Here is a 15020-nt window from a genome sequence, read left to right on the forward strand (position 1 = left end):
AATCGTTATCAGTGTAACACCGCCTGATGTTTTGTTCGACTTTACTGCACAGTTAAATTCTTGATTCACGCAAGGGGGGCTACAATATACAGCACCTGTTGGATGGATACCAGCGCCACAGAAACTTCACCAAAGGATTGGACAGGAACAGAACACAAATTCTTGATCCCAAGGACACCACAAGTTTTACGAGTGTTGAAGTAGTTATGTTATTAATACGCTTTTGCGCTCTTACACTTATAATATCGATGCCTTCAGTTGCCTAATTCAATATTCACACTTTTTACATCTTCAACTGTATATCATCCCCTAAATACCTAGTCAAGTCAGCCTCTCTTGTTGGTGGTGCTGCAGCCTGCCAGCCAGCTGCATAATTAACCGTTTAATTAGAACCAGCCATGCGCATTAATTGTTCGACGCGTTTGCAGTATTATTTGATGTGCTCGTGGTATCTGTGGGTTATCGGTTCTAGTTGACGCGTTTTCATTATGTCACGTGACATCGCCGATTGGGAGGTCTTCTGTGCAGCTACCCATATCTCATGTCATGTAATGTGTCATGTCCATTCTCGGTGGTTACCCCCCTAGATCGACAAAATAAAGTTAAGAGGCAGACAACGGTAGAGGGAAAAAAGAGATGCTAACTAACTCTTGTAGGACAAGCTCGGCATCCAACCAGATGCACAGTTTCAGCATTTTCACCCGTTTAAGAATTTGGCTCTATATCATGTTTCTAAAGTATCGAACCTTTAAGCTGTAGACGCCTGACCTGGCAGTGATCTAATATGACCTACTGTGATCTAATGTCAGCTACCGTGGTATACTGTGATCTATTGTGATCTTCCGTCTATTGTCATATACTATGATATACTGTGATATACTATGATATACTATGATATACTGTGTACATATACATATTTGTCAAAATTAGTATTACTAGTTACCAGCTACTTTGTATACGGCGTTAATGTATGAAAAGGTAAGGTTGGGATGATAGATGAGACTCCAGTGAAGACTAAAGTTGGGATTCCAGTTGGGACTTCAGTTGAGTTTACTGAGTTGTCAAGGTGTTAATCACACCCACTCTTAGAGGCGCTGCCGCGCGCCAGTTGCGCGTATATTTCGCGACATGCATTATAGCGGAATCAGGTACTGTTTCTAGAGCTACCAAAACAATTCAATCGACGCACGTACCGCATGAACTGCATTCTCCGCATCAGAAACTGGCAATCTTCGGCCCCTGTCTTGTAAGGTCCCCTCTTCAGTCGGGCGTGATAAAGTTCCAGTTGAGCTGGTCAGTTTTAGGCGGCGAGCACAAAAAAATTAACTCGCCTCAGCAGGTAGCCTGATCAGCAAGTTTTCTGCTGTACAGAAGAGTGGTGAGTGCATCAATGTCTGTTTAGGGGACTACAAAACCAGATAAAATAAGAAAATTTGGGGAGAAAAGAGTAGGGTCCAACTGCAGCAATAGTAGCCACACTAGCGACTAGCGACGGTAACAGTGACACCAGCTGCGGCATCAGAATACAGCAAAAGAGTGGTAGCAACGGGGGACGGCAGGAGCAGAAGTAGAAACGCCGATGCAATATAAACAATAGTACATATTCATTTATTTACTGGTGAACGTCAATTTTATACAGTGTATTTTCACAAGCGGTACTACAGAATTGTTTGTCTTTTTTTTTTTGTAGACAGTTGTTGTCAGTAGAAAAGTGAAATTCATTTGGAGATAACTAACACGAGTGATCACCAGTTCTATATATCCTCGGTAGTTTGATAGACAAATAACGGTGGTGATAAAACAAACAGTTCCTGTGCCTATTTGTAACCACCAGTCCGCATCATTGAGGTGTATTTTCCCCACCTCACCATACCAATGTCTGGAATCAGAAAGTAAATATATTGAAAATACGTGCTTATACGCCAGAACGCCGAGACACCTAATTAAAGGAACAAAAGCTGGGCAAATATTGGTATTAATTAGTTATCTGAGCTGGAGTATTCACATTGGCAATTCTATACTCAGCAGTTGAATTAGGACTGAGTCAGTGAACATTGTTTAACCAGAAGTAAAAGTAAAGCTTTTCTTTAGTCCTGGGTTGAGATTGATAGGAAGTGACAGGTAAGTGAGCACGAATGTTGTGATTCAAGTGGGGCAACGAAAGGAAGGATACAGATGACAAGTGGTTTCTGGTCTCCTGTTGATATGGAGAGGACTTATAGGAGTCTAGAAGACCATTCTGCAATGTGTAATAGGGCTCTACATCGCGATAATACCGGCTACCCAGCGTGGCTCGTGAAGCGAGCACTACGGGTCCGGGCAGAGCCCGGCCGCCGGAGGCATCCTCACCGGCCCAAGTGCTCTACTAACGTGTTCTAGCATCAATTCGAGAGGAAGAGAAAACAAGAAAAGAAAACAAGAAAAAAAGAAGAACAAAATATAAGAGAAAAGGCAGCCAGATATCAACAATGGACACAGCTGTGGAGACCAAACAGCGAAAGAAGCTGTTTGGCCATAACCGAAGTGGATCATTGTTCCAGTCTTTTTCGAGTACCACCTCTAAGACGTACGGAAAGAAGAAAGCCAACCCAACACTGGCCAAGGCCCAAGCTGGGTTTCAGCAGTGGAGCCAGATTCGAGCTGCTGACGCCAGTAATGCAAATATCATAAATAATAGCCAGGCTAGTGGACCAGGACCAGTTCTTGCTAGTGGAGATGATTTAGAAGATGACGACGCGGATATTCAGAATGACTCTCGTAAGGAGGTTCATGCGACAACCGCGCCAATCGGACTCGGTATCGACTCGTTGATCCCACTAGAGATAGATACTAGTAATAAGGAGAATATTTCGTGGGAAGCAGAGACCACCGAGGTGTTGCGCAAGATTCGACCCACGTCCAAGTCGTCTTTAAGAGGTATAAACGTTAACGGCGTGAATCCTGGCGGAGCTGGCAGTGTTACAGGTAGTGCTACTACCAGTGCGACTGCGAGTATCAATGGAGAGATTGCTGAAGACTCTCCTAAACAGAACCGACTTTCGCGATTAGTACGTACTATTTCGGGCCTGTCAACCACGTCTACTTCGTCGAAAGATACCATTGATGGAACGAAATTGAACAGAAACAGCACTGCCACCGTCAGTCGAGTGTCGCATCGGTCGTCTTTGTCGACAATCCACCGATTCTCAATCGGTTCGACGAGCTCATCTACAGATGCGACTCCTGTCAAGCCTCAATCCAACAGATACTCTGCGCTGTTGGATGTAGGTAATCTGAGAAGAAGCTCTGTCGCAAATAACCTATCACAGATCCTTAACAACAGCGATCTTGATACTGACGAAGAAGATGAAGAGGATGATATGGACGAGGGAACAGGAAAACGCGCTATCCCGGGTATTGTAGTTCCATTTGAAAATGATCTTGAGGGTTCTAAAAAGAACCGCGAAAGTTGGAATGACAACTACAGTAAACAAAGGACCCGTCCCAGTTCCGAGTACCGCGATGTTTCCCACGACGTGGGACTTCTCAATATCCCTAGTAACTACCCACCAATGGCATCGTCCAACCGCATGTCATACATGTCACTTCGCAAACCTGCACCACCAGCTCTCACGATTTCGTCGACATCGCCACAATCATCGACAGTCACTTCGCCAGCACTGTCGCACTACTCGAACGTGTCGATTCCATCTATTTCAAGTGGCAGTGGCCATTCGCCTCTTTTATCTTACAAAAAAGAGACTGGCTCTATCAAGCATAAACGAGTGACAAAAGACAGCATTTCTGGCCCTACTTCGCTGGTTAACCACCAGGAATTCTTTGCCCCTCGACCAAGTTTTGAAAGCGATTTTGACTCTTATAGCAATGGCCGCAGTGCTTCGCAACCAGCAAACACAATTTCAGGAGGTCCTAGTAGCATCTCGACATCAGTCTCAAGTACAGGAACCAGTAATTCGTCGGCATCACGAACATCCCGTTACGGTTCTTCGTTCCTGACTTCGATCACCCCTCACTCATCGCTATTATCATTGAGGTCTACGAAGGCGAAAGAGCGATCTGGTACGTCCACTAGTGACTTTGTTCCAAATAAGTCGCCTACATCAGCAGCATCTATCTCGAGTTCGATCAACCTCCCAGCATCATCATCAAATACAACCGCAAAATCATCAACTAAATCGAAACATGCTCATAAACTGTCACTTGTTAATGGATTCACAAAGAAACCATCTATTCAGGACATGAAACGCTATATTAGTTTCTCCCCCAGTTCATCTTCTTTATTCCGCAACGCATCTAATTCGCCCACTAATGGTTCCGCCACCATGACAAAATCACCATCTATCCTCGGAGACTCGTTTGATAAGACGATGATTTCTCTGCCAATTCCTGTCGACGGATCAAGAGAAAAGCTCCGCAACAAACTTCGCGCTAGTACCTCACTTCTCTCACTCGCTCGGTCCGACACCTCTGGCTCCTTGACTGTAGGTATCCCCATTGCAGAATATGAGCAATCGCAACTTCAAACTCTGCTGTCTTTGTGTAGTTGTGCTGAGATTGAAGACTTTTCCGATTATATTGATCATGGTTACGACAATCTCGAAAAGCTGGCCGAGGCTTCTTTCAGTGAAGTTTTTATCCAAAGATCCAGTAACTCATCTCGTATCCTTAAAATTATTCCCTTTGGAAACGAAGAGCTAGATCAACTACCAGTTCAGGATATTATTCAGGAGCTGACAATTGCACGAATGCTCATGCCATTGGACGGCTATGTTGATGTTCTTGACTCCACTATTGTACGAGGTACATACCCACAGCGACTATTGGAGTTATGGGATGACTACGACCAGCAGAAGCGATCTGAGAACTATCGACCAGACTTTTTCAAGCATGACCAAATGTACTGTATTGTAGTCATGGCCAATGCAGGCACTGATTTGGAGCATTTCGATCTCAGTTCATGGCAGGATGCCGAGTCGATTTTCTGGCAAGTGGTGCAAAGTCTAGCTCTTGCTGAAGAAAAGTTCGAGTTTGAACACCGAGACCTTCACTGGGGCAATGTCGTTATTGAAGAAGTCTCCAAGGGAGTCTCGCAAACAACCGACCTCCTAAATAATCTCAGTTTGGAAGATGAGCAAAGAAACACCAGCAAGCGCACTAATCCCAAAGATAAATACGGGTTTAGATATGACGAAGATGAAGCTGATGGTGAAATCGACGATGATTTATATGAAGAGAAAGAGCTCAAGGTGACGTTGATTGACTATACTCTTTCAAGAGCCATGACAGACGACGGCACGGTGGTGTTCACCCGTTTGGACCACCCCGACTTTTTCCGTGGTAAAGGTGATTACCAATTTGACATCTATCGATTCATGAGAACATTTATTGGCGGTGCTTCTGCCAGTTATCTATCTCCCAACCCGGCAAACCATGCTACACAATTGGCATCGACATCTCCTGGCCTTGGACACCCATCGCCTGATCTAGCAAAGCTCAACCAGCAGACCAACTGGTCTCTGTTCTGTCCACGAACAAACATCCTGTGGCTTCACTATCTCGTTGACAAACTGCTAAACGCAAAGTCATTACCTCGCGTATCTACCACCAGAAGCGGCCGACTCAGTTTTGGTGGAGGATCTAATGGATCGCTCCGCGACGCTTATCTCAAAGGCAACAACGTGTCTCACAACGACGAAGCTCGTGCATGTGCTGCTCTCGAAATTATCCACAAAACACTTGACCCACGCAAGAAACGCTTCGGCGGCAAGAAACACAACTCACCCATGTCGTTCCAAGACTTCTCGAGCGCCAGAGACGTTCTTCGCTGGGGAGTTCGCAACAAATACGTCTCTTAATACCCTCGTCTGATATAATGATCGATCTTAATGTACAGTATGTTATTTTTTTTGGGGTCTTTGTGCCTCCGGCGGCTGGGGCTCCGCCCCAGACCCCGTTGCTCCTGCTTCGCAGGAGTTTGCTAGGATCGTAGACAAAGTCTGGGGAGGGTGTGGAATTGAGGTGGAAACTCGGTCACCGGGCGCAGTATAACTAAGCAGTCTTATTAGAGTATATTACAGATGAATTAGGTGGATTTAGGTGGATGCTTTTTCTTTACTAGGAACTGGAGTAGGCGCAGTTACTGATGTGTAAAGCAGGCTGACGAGCGAGATGATGGCTGAGATACTCCATTCGCAAATGAACAGCCAGCTTGAGACAGAAACTGAGTTCATGGGTGCCGACGAGAATGACAGTACCCACAGAACATAGTACGGCAGGACGTTAGGTGGCAGCCAGAACACAGGCGTCTTTCTGTAGGCAAAACGAACATAGAACTTGACTCCAGTAGTGGCCAGGAATAACAAGCCCTTAATAACAAAGCCAAACTGGGTCTTTTGTTGAGCCATCTGTGCATTCAGCTTTTCAATATGGGCTTTAGATGCTGTGTATTGTCTATCGAGTTTAGCCCATTTTGCAAACTCATCCTTACTACTGGTATTGGCTCTCTCAGTGTACGTATCTATAGCCTTTCTTTTGGCGATACGGCTCTCCTTGAATACAGATGATGGTGAGACCCTTGTATACAGTTCCCATGCCTAAAATATCGTTAGCTGACAGTTTATTGATCAAAAAAAGCCTGCTGGTCACACATCATTCCGTGAAGTTTCAAGTTTTAGAGAACCAGAATGGCCGACCAGAGAGCTTCCTACCGCCTCCTACCAATGGTCGAGAAAACCAGTACTTACAAATTCTCGTATCGTATTCTTACCAAGAGCATTGATAAGCTTGGTATAGAGAATCACCAAAATAACCAGCAAAATTAGTTGCATTTTTGTCCACAACCAGTCGGTAACTGAAGAAGCGAGTCCTGTGTAGCGAGCAGCGGATCATGATCCTCATGATCCTGCTGCTGACGACATGAATATGCTAATACCCGATGCCGCGTCATTCCACCTTCTACCGGTCATTCTACCAGCAATTCTATTCCAATACTCAAAAGTCTACTCCATTTATACAGCTTTTCTATCTGTTTCACCGTGGGCTCGTACGTATTTCTCACATGCAGCATCATTATTAAATCAGTAAATAAATAAGGGTACATAATATGCAGGGCCGTCCCTGCATGACAACCAGGGGGTTGGTGCCTCCGGTGGCTGGGGCTACGTCTCAGACCCCATTATTCGTGCTTCGCAGGAGATTTTAAGACACACTGGCACCCCACGTATCGACTCGAGCGAAGCGAGAGGAGCAGCGGGGTCTGGGGCGCAGCCCCAGCCGCCGGAGGCATTCCCGACCCCCTACTTCTTTTTGTTGGCAACAGGGGCCGTAGTTTTGAGCCTTTTGATGGCGGGTTTCTGCAGGGTGTGTGAAGAGAGCCAGGGAACAGATACAGCATCTACTCTGGCAATGATTTCTTGCAGACCCTTGGTTCCAGGGCAGTTCGGTTTGAGGCCAAGAACTCCGATGTTGGGACGGTTGAGGGCTTTAGATAGCTTGGCCATAGTGCCTTTTGGTAGCTGGATTAACTTCACAGAAGGTCCTTTAAGTGAGGCTCCAGCACATAACAGTGGGAAGTGGGCAGTCATAAGCGCAGAAGTGATATCTGAACGACAAACAAAAACTGCCAAAACCGGGTCTGGCTGCTCGCCTGTCTCGTAAAACTTGGCAAAACTGTAATTCTCGACGGCAGCGTTTGTGCTGTTGAATCCCACAGTTACAAACGCACTTGCCTCGGGTTCCTCTGGCAGCACCAGCTCCTTGTCCTGTTTTTTCTTCTCCACAAGCTCGCTATAATCGCCCAAAGGACGGATCAGAGCTACCAGCAGATCAACAACCGCTGTGGCATCGTCCTCAGTCACTTCTGGCCTTGTATCTCGTTAGCATGGGGGATCTGGGATGGGGGAACTGCCTCCGGCGGCTGGGGCTCCGCCCCAGACCCTGGCTGCTCCTGCTTCGCAGGAGAGAACGGGCATTATCGACGAAACGACTCGAGCGAAGCAAGAGGAGCAACCAGGGTCTGGGGCGGAGACCCAGTCGCGGGAGGCTGGCAGACTGGCACCTACCAAACCGCTTTCACGTATGGATTGTCTAGAACCGGTTTGAAGACTGTTTTTTTCTTAGACTCATTCGATTTGAGTGTTGCTGGAGTCCTGGCTCCCGACATTCTACGGATCAGAACGAGCTATGGGTAGTGATCTTAGAGCTTTTTGAAGAACTCATGTTGAAGATGTGCATGTGGTCGCTTATCCGCGGGTCGTATGCGGCTATGCGGCATGTCACCTAGTTCAGTTGCGACTTGATTTTCCTATCATGAACAAAGTAATAAATTACTCGCAGCAGCGCTAATTATCGACTCAGGTTGCTAGGTTTCCTTATATTTGGTTATTATCGGTTTGATATCACAAGTTTTGGTAATCATAATAAGACTGCTGACTGTCGGTTTTTTGTTCTATTGTTGTTAATTCGTTTGTGGACGCATCCTCGTATTCAAAAGCGCTGACTTATATCCAGTATTATTACATCTGCTCCACTTGCCGTTTATATCCATTCGAATAGAATTGCTAGTGGATCGATTTGTTTCTTGGTGGTCACTGATTGGAGATCTATATAAGTGATTCCGTCTGGTTTATCTGTTTTTGATTGCTGTATTAAAGTCCGATCCAACTCGACGACATCGCGATCTGCCTCATCTGCTACCGTCTAGAACAGCAGCACTTTCGGTATTTTAAATTCTGCGGACAGTAAAATCGATTTGAAGGTCATAGAGTCCTTGTCTCAAGTTTACAGCTCAAGTGGTACTTTTTACTGATAGACTCACAGCGTTGTTTTGTACGAGATACCGGTTGCATTGCAGAACTCTACTAAAAGACATTTCCAAATTTAACTTGAGGAGTCTAATAAATCAGTGGTCATGTCGAATTTACGAGATACTCCTGAAAAACAGCCTCAGAGACAGCAACAGGCTACGGCAGCTGCAGCAGCTGCCTTTCGACAGGTCGACCGTCCTGGTGCCTCGAATGCTTCTGCTTCGTCTCTAGCCAGTTCGACGAAGAATGCTTCCAACGTCAAACGTGAACCTACATTGTCATCGACTCAACAACCACCATCGAATATTGAGGAGGATGAAGAGGAAGAGGAGGAAGAAGAAGAGATTCAAGACGGAACTGCCGGTGCTACTGGTGCTGCCGGTGATAAGTACAATTTCATGTTTGACGAGTCGGATGATGCCTCATCCGGTTCTTTGGATTTCGAATCCTGGATTAAAAGTTTTTGCTCGATTGTCGGACACGAGTTTTTTGCGGAGGTGTCAGAAGAGTTTATTGAAGACGATTTTAACCTTACTGGTCTTGGCCCACTAATACCTCATTATAAAGAGGCTTTGGAATTGATTCTGGATCTCGAGCCTGAAACTCCTCCTAAGCTTCCTACTATTCCAATCATAGAACAAAGTGCTGAACAATTATACGGCATGATACATGCTCGATTCATTCTATCTCGTCCAGGTCTTCAGATTATGGCCCAAAAATTCCATTACCAACAATTTGGTACTTGTCCAAGATATTTCTGTCATGGCACCGGCTTATTACCAGTGGGTCGTCACGATATGCCCGGCTTTGAAACTGTACGTTTATACTGTCCATGTTGTATGGACATATACGTACCGCCAAACTCTCGATTTTTAAGCATTGATGGTGCGTTTTTTGGCACCTCGTTCCCTGGCTTGTTTTTAAAAGCATATCCCGAGATCGAGAAGGAGTGTGCACGACGTAGGAAACAACAGGGTCAGTTTGAACTCACCATATACGGATTTAAAATTGCAGAATCCAGTAAAAGTGGTTCCCGCATGAAGTGGCTGCGACAAGTGCCTGTTAACGACTCTGAACTCGACGAACACGTATCAGAAATACAAGACGGTGCTCGCTCTATTTCCTCATCCTCCCACAACAATCCCACTAATACGAATGATAACGAAAGCATGATGAGCATTAGCATGAACGGCGAGACATAGAGAAGCTTTCAAGCCTCTTCCATCTGATTGTATAATAACGATTATTTATGACTGTCTAAGAAATTATCTGGGTTAAGTTGCTGGTTCTGGGGCTCTGCCTTAGACCCTGTGGTGTGCGAACTAGAGCCTTTTATCGCAACTGGAAGCCAAGACAAAACATGATTAAAAGAAAGAATTAAATATTTTTATATAGAAACGAGTCGACTCGTTTCAGGGACATGGAATTAGCATGGTTGAAAACGATGCTTTAAGTTCTGTTTTTCAGTGAGAGACGTTGAATATTTTTGTGTCTAAAAAGAGAATGGCCAAGAGTTGCACCATCCGGTTAACATTAAATATATATACATGAAGAGGTGAGCTAGGTTTATAAGAGTTTAGATATATACATGTTGAACATTCTACCCTGACATATGCCAAATGGCATAACTCACATGCTACTTCAAGTTCTACTAAGTATTGAGAACGTTGGATTTGTTGTGACTAGAAAACTAGAACCCAGTAGTGAGATAGGAAATGTGAAGCTGGCTGGCATTTGCTTCGTCAGCTTAAGCTGCTTACTGGTTGAGAGCATCGGAAATCTGATTTTTGATATTTTGCCAATAGCTGAGACGAATGGTCTCATTTTTAGCTGATTCGAGGTCATCCTCACTAAATGCTGATATTAATGCCGTTTCTGACTCACTCAGACGTTTGTCATTCTCTTGTTGCAGTGATAGCAAGTCTTCACGCGAATTCGAGTCAGCTATAGCTTCTCGTGCCATTAAAACATCCATAAGCAGGTCCTCATCTTGTAATGAGTCACGCTCAGAAAGCGCATCAATTCCTCGTAGAAGAAGAAGATGCTGAGCTCGATCTAGTGGATTTAGCAATGACTTGTATGCAATATTCAATTGTGATGAACGCAGTTCGAATTTCTTGCGCAATTCATTATTAGGATCAACCGATCCGGCTTTGTCCGGATGGGTCTGTGCCTGCAATTTAAGGAATTCTTGCTTAAGTTGTTTTGCATTGATCTCAAAAGGACCCTTGGGTGGTGGGCCATTTGGAAATGACTGAGGGAAAAATGAATAGTATCCAGACTCCCCACCAGCCTTAGTGGCGAACCTCTTTGTAAATGTTTGAAGTAACCTAGTACTGACGGAAACAGTTCTCATGTTGGCCTATCACATACACAAGAAAATCTCACCTCAATCAACAATTGGGTCTGATGAATCTATAATCAAATTATGATCAATAGTATCGCCAGTGATGAGTACTACATGTGAGGATTGCGGTTGAAATCTGATACGGCTTGGATGATCCACCAGAAATTACGCATATGGCCGCATTTGCATTTCCATTTAGCAAAGAGTCTGATATTGAAACTGTTCTATTGACCAGAATATTTTTCTATTCATATCCGAATATCCAAAAGAGCATGATTTTTAGTTGTCAAATCACTAGTTGTGTTCGGAAAATGCGTTAGTAGGAAAAAAAAAATTAAAAACTACAGCACCTTCTGTTCACGCCTGGTCTCCCACGGCATTACTGATCAAGGCTCTCAGAGGCTTGAATATGATTGATCGGACGGGAAATCTTATTTTACTCTGGATATGGCCGTAGCTGAACTTAAAAATTGAACCTTGCTTATATAGAGTTAGTTAGGTACCAAAACAGGGCGTCCTGGAGAAATAAAATTCACGGTTTATAGAAGATTTTGTCTTGGAAACAGTCCATTTAATCATATTAGAGGTATTGTACAACTATAAAATACTCAATAGCCATTATAATAGTGGCAAAAAGGTCAAGCCCGTAGAGATATCTTGCACTCCCTTTTCCCAGCTTTAGAGGCTGGCAACAGGGTGTCTGGACATAATATTAGGGGTCCTATATACAGTCATGAGAATCCAATGGCATCAAGTATCTCAAAGTAGTGAGTGCAAGTGAACAGCTTGCAATCGGGAAAACATGAAAAATTTCATGCAAAATGCTTGAATTGTACTAATAGGACTTGGAGGAATATATATTCAATATAAAACTTTTGATTGGGATAACACAATATAGCTCGGTGAGGTGCAGTAACTCTGTTGATTCAGGCTTTGGCGTTTTGCCTCTCTTGTGTCCTAATCCCACCGTCGGTATGTTCCACCTGCCCATGTTTTAACAGGTAATCTCTGGAAGTCATATGTTATGTCAATGTGTTTAACAACTTTATTGGAATGTGAGCTAGAATTTTTTTGAAACAAGTTTCGGAGCTTTAAGCCTTATGTGTTGGTGAAAATTGTTGAATTTTGTTTCATCTTTAAGGACCTGGGCGTGAAGGCCTGTTACTTAGCTGTAAATTTAAATATATCAATTTCACTTGCCACAAAGTTTATTAGCGCTTATTGCTTCTGGTATTGTAGTTATTTAAGAGGTGTTATTACAGAATTTCAGCTTGGTAATTGAGAGTATCTAGGATTAGTAGATAGAACGGGGCTATATTTTTGATATTCTCTATGATATGTAAACCGTTCATACACAATAGAAGGGCTTTTTAACGAAATTTTAACGAAATTAAATGTCTCTGGCTTGTGTGCAACTGCTGGAATCAGTGAAGAAATAAAAAAGGTTTAGTATCTCTGTCAATTTCTGCTTATTTTAAAAAATTCAAGTTATTATGACCAGTGAGTATTCTCGCGTCCATTTCTTTGGAACTAATTTCTATAGTCCATATTTTCTGGCAACATCGTCCCTTCAGTCCTAGATGCTACTGTTGTTTCCTATATTTTTTATTGTGTGATTTACTCTTTTTGAAGTCAGAGACAAAATAATCTCATTCGCGTTTGCTATTATTTAGCTACACCCTCGTTAATATTTTTTGCTCCCTAATTACTTGAAGCCTTACGTTTTCTATTTTAGACAACTTGACATGCAAAATATTAAGCTTCACTTCAGTACGCAACATCTACCGTTGGTGGTTTAGAGTCATTCAATGCAGCGGCAGCCCTATTTCATATAACCCAGATTGACTCCGAAAAACGTAGCAATGTTGTCTCCATCACGAATCGATAGAAGTCGAGGTCATTCCATTTAGGTTCTCGATAAGCTTCAGACAAAGAGCACGGTCCGCTATACTCCAGTATAAAGTTGTATGGCACACTACATATTATACCCACGAAAATAATTGACATTCTAATGAAAAACCATCATGGTTACATATTCGACACTATTTATGTAATTATTTGATCTAAAGGTACCATGGATATCTCAAGTTACTCCTGTAAATATAAGATTAAATCGTTATCTTCATACATGCATCATTGAAAAGAATTGAAGATAAGATTTAATTTATTCAATAATAAAGTGTTAAATACCTTATTATTAAAAAACGAAAATCTATTCCAAACAACCCACCTCATAATAAAGTACAGCAAAAACTAAATTTATTTCAAAAAAATAACTAGATAACTACTTAAGCAACAGGCTTCTCGTTCTCTCTGCCAAGACCAACGCCCAAGTCAGAGGTAACGTGAACTTCCTCACCGAAGACGGATCCGACAGTCTCAAGAGTGTGGCCCTTAGTCTCGGGGTAGAAGAAATAACAGATAACAAGCTCAACAGCAATGACACAACACCAGACGATGTAGTACTTCCAGCCGATAGCGTCCATAGCAACGGGATTAACGAAACCGTTGTAAATAAGAGTAAGAGTGGTAACAATTTGAGTAATGTTAAGACCCTTAGCACGCAATTGATAAGGCAAGATTTCAGTGTAGTAGAGCACGGCAGGACCGTTAAGAGCAATACCATAACAGAAGTAGTACAAGAAGATCATGGCGAGAACACCGTTGGCAAGAGACTTGTTGGCAAAGTTGGAAGGAGTACCAGCACCAGAGAGGGCAGTCCAGATAATATAGGTAACAAGCATACCAGAGAATGAGATAAGGAACAATCTACGACGACCCAAACTCTCGACAAAGAAAGTCCAGAAGACAGCCCAGAAGAAGTTGTAAATTTGAAGACCACCGTTAAGGTAAAGTTGTTGACGTTGATCAGTGATTCCAATAGAGTCAAGAACAAGGTTAAGGTAGTAAGAAACAAGACCGTTACCGGACATTTGCATGTTAATGGGGATCATGATGATGAGGAACAATCTGTGCTTGTTGGCCTTGGTCTTAAGGAAATCCAAGTAAGAAGTCTCATTTTGAATCTTTTCAAGCTCAAGAGCAGAGGAAATTTCAGCCATCTCGTAGTCAACAAGCTTGGAGTTAACATCACCACCAGCGTGGTGCTTGACAAGAAGAGCTCTGGCCTCGGCATAACGGTGCTTGTCAATCAAGTAACGAGGAGACTCAGGGACCCAGTAGATCATCAAAAGTTGGATCAAAGGAAGGAAACCTTGGCAGATACAGGGGATTCTCCAAGACCAGGTGGTGGTAACGTAAGAAGTACCCAAAGTCAACCAAGCAGCGATAATGGAACCAAGGTACCAAAGGGTGTTATAAATAGCGGTAACAACGTGTCTGTGAGCAGGATAAGAAGACTCAGCCAAAAGCAAAGGAGAACATCCGGTACAGAAAGAAGAACCAAAACCAAGAATCAATCTTCCGACAAGGAAGACGGCGTAGTCGTTAGAAACAGCTTGAATGATAGCACCAACAATAATAAGAACACATCCACCAGCAATAGGCAGCTTTCTGCCCCATCTGTCAGTAATATAGGGAAGGATAGGCCAAGTAGCAATACCACCGAACATCATACCGTTGGCAAGACCACCCAAATGTTGACCCTTGGGGTGGTTGAAAGTATCTTGCCAAGAATCCATGGATTGAAGACCGTTCAACATGGAACCATCATAACCGTTATTGGTAGAGGAAATCATACAAAGTAACAGAAGCAAGTTCAATCTGAGCAAGTGAGGAACTCTAAGAAATGCGAATTTTCCATAATCAGGCAGAACATCCTCCATAGTCTCACCTTCAGGACGAATGTCCTCGACCATGTGGACCTCGTTCTTCTCTTCAATAGTCATGATGAATAAGGTTGGGTGTTT

At 43.5% G+C, this 15020-nt stretch overlaps 4 protein-coding genes across 4 annotated transcripts; 2 read left to right on the forward strand and 2 right to left on the reverse strand.

Moving 5' to 3' along the window:
• Window positions 1-2468: 2468 nt before the first annotated feature.
• On the forward strand, window positions 2469-5855 carry ALK2 (protein kinase ALK2; the record flags this gene model as incomplete). The annotated part of the gene is made up of 1 exon (XM_018879110.1): window positions 2469-5855. The coding sequence occupies one exon, from the start codon at window positions 2469-2471 to the stop codon at window positions 5853-5855; it is 3387 nt and encodes a 1128-aa protein (XP_018737057.1).
• A 3053-nt stretch (window positions 5856-8908) lies between these two features.
• Window positions 8909-10006, forward strand: CKB1 (casein kinase 2 regulatory subunit CKB1; the record flags this gene model as incomplete). Its single annotated transcript, XM_018879111.1, has 1 exon — window positions 8909-10006. One exon carries the CDS (start codon window positions 8909-8911, stop codon window positions 10004-10006), a length of 1098 nt encoding a protein of 365 aa, XP_018737058.1.
• Window positions 10007-10560: 554 nt separating this feature from the next.
• Window positions 10561-11160, reverse strand: JAC1 (Jac1p; the record flags this gene model as incomplete). The annotated part of the gene is made up of 1 exon (XM_018879112.1): window positions 10561-11160. One exon carries the CDS (start codon window positions 11158-11160, stop codon window positions 10561-10563), a length of 600 nt encoding a protein of 199 aa, XP_018737059.1.
• Window positions 11161-13439: 2279 nt separating this feature from the next.
• Window positions 13440-14999, reverse strand: HXT13 (hexose transporter HXT13; the record flags this gene model as incomplete). The annotated part of the gene is made up of 1 exon (XM_018879113.1): window positions 13440-14999. The coding sequence occupies one exon, from the start codon at window positions 14997-14999 to the stop codon at window positions 13440-13442; it is 1560 nt and encodes a 519-aa protein (XP_018737060.1).
• Window positions 15000-15020: the final 21 nt, after the last annotated feature.

Source organism: Sugiyamaella lignohabitans, chromosome B, assembly GCF_001640025.1.
Source record: "Sugiyamaella lignohabitans strain CBS 10342 chromosome B, complete sequence".
NCBI lineage: Eukaryota > Fungi > Ascomycota > Dipodascomycetes > Dipodascales > Trichomonascaceae > Sugiyamaella > Sugiyamaella lignohabitans.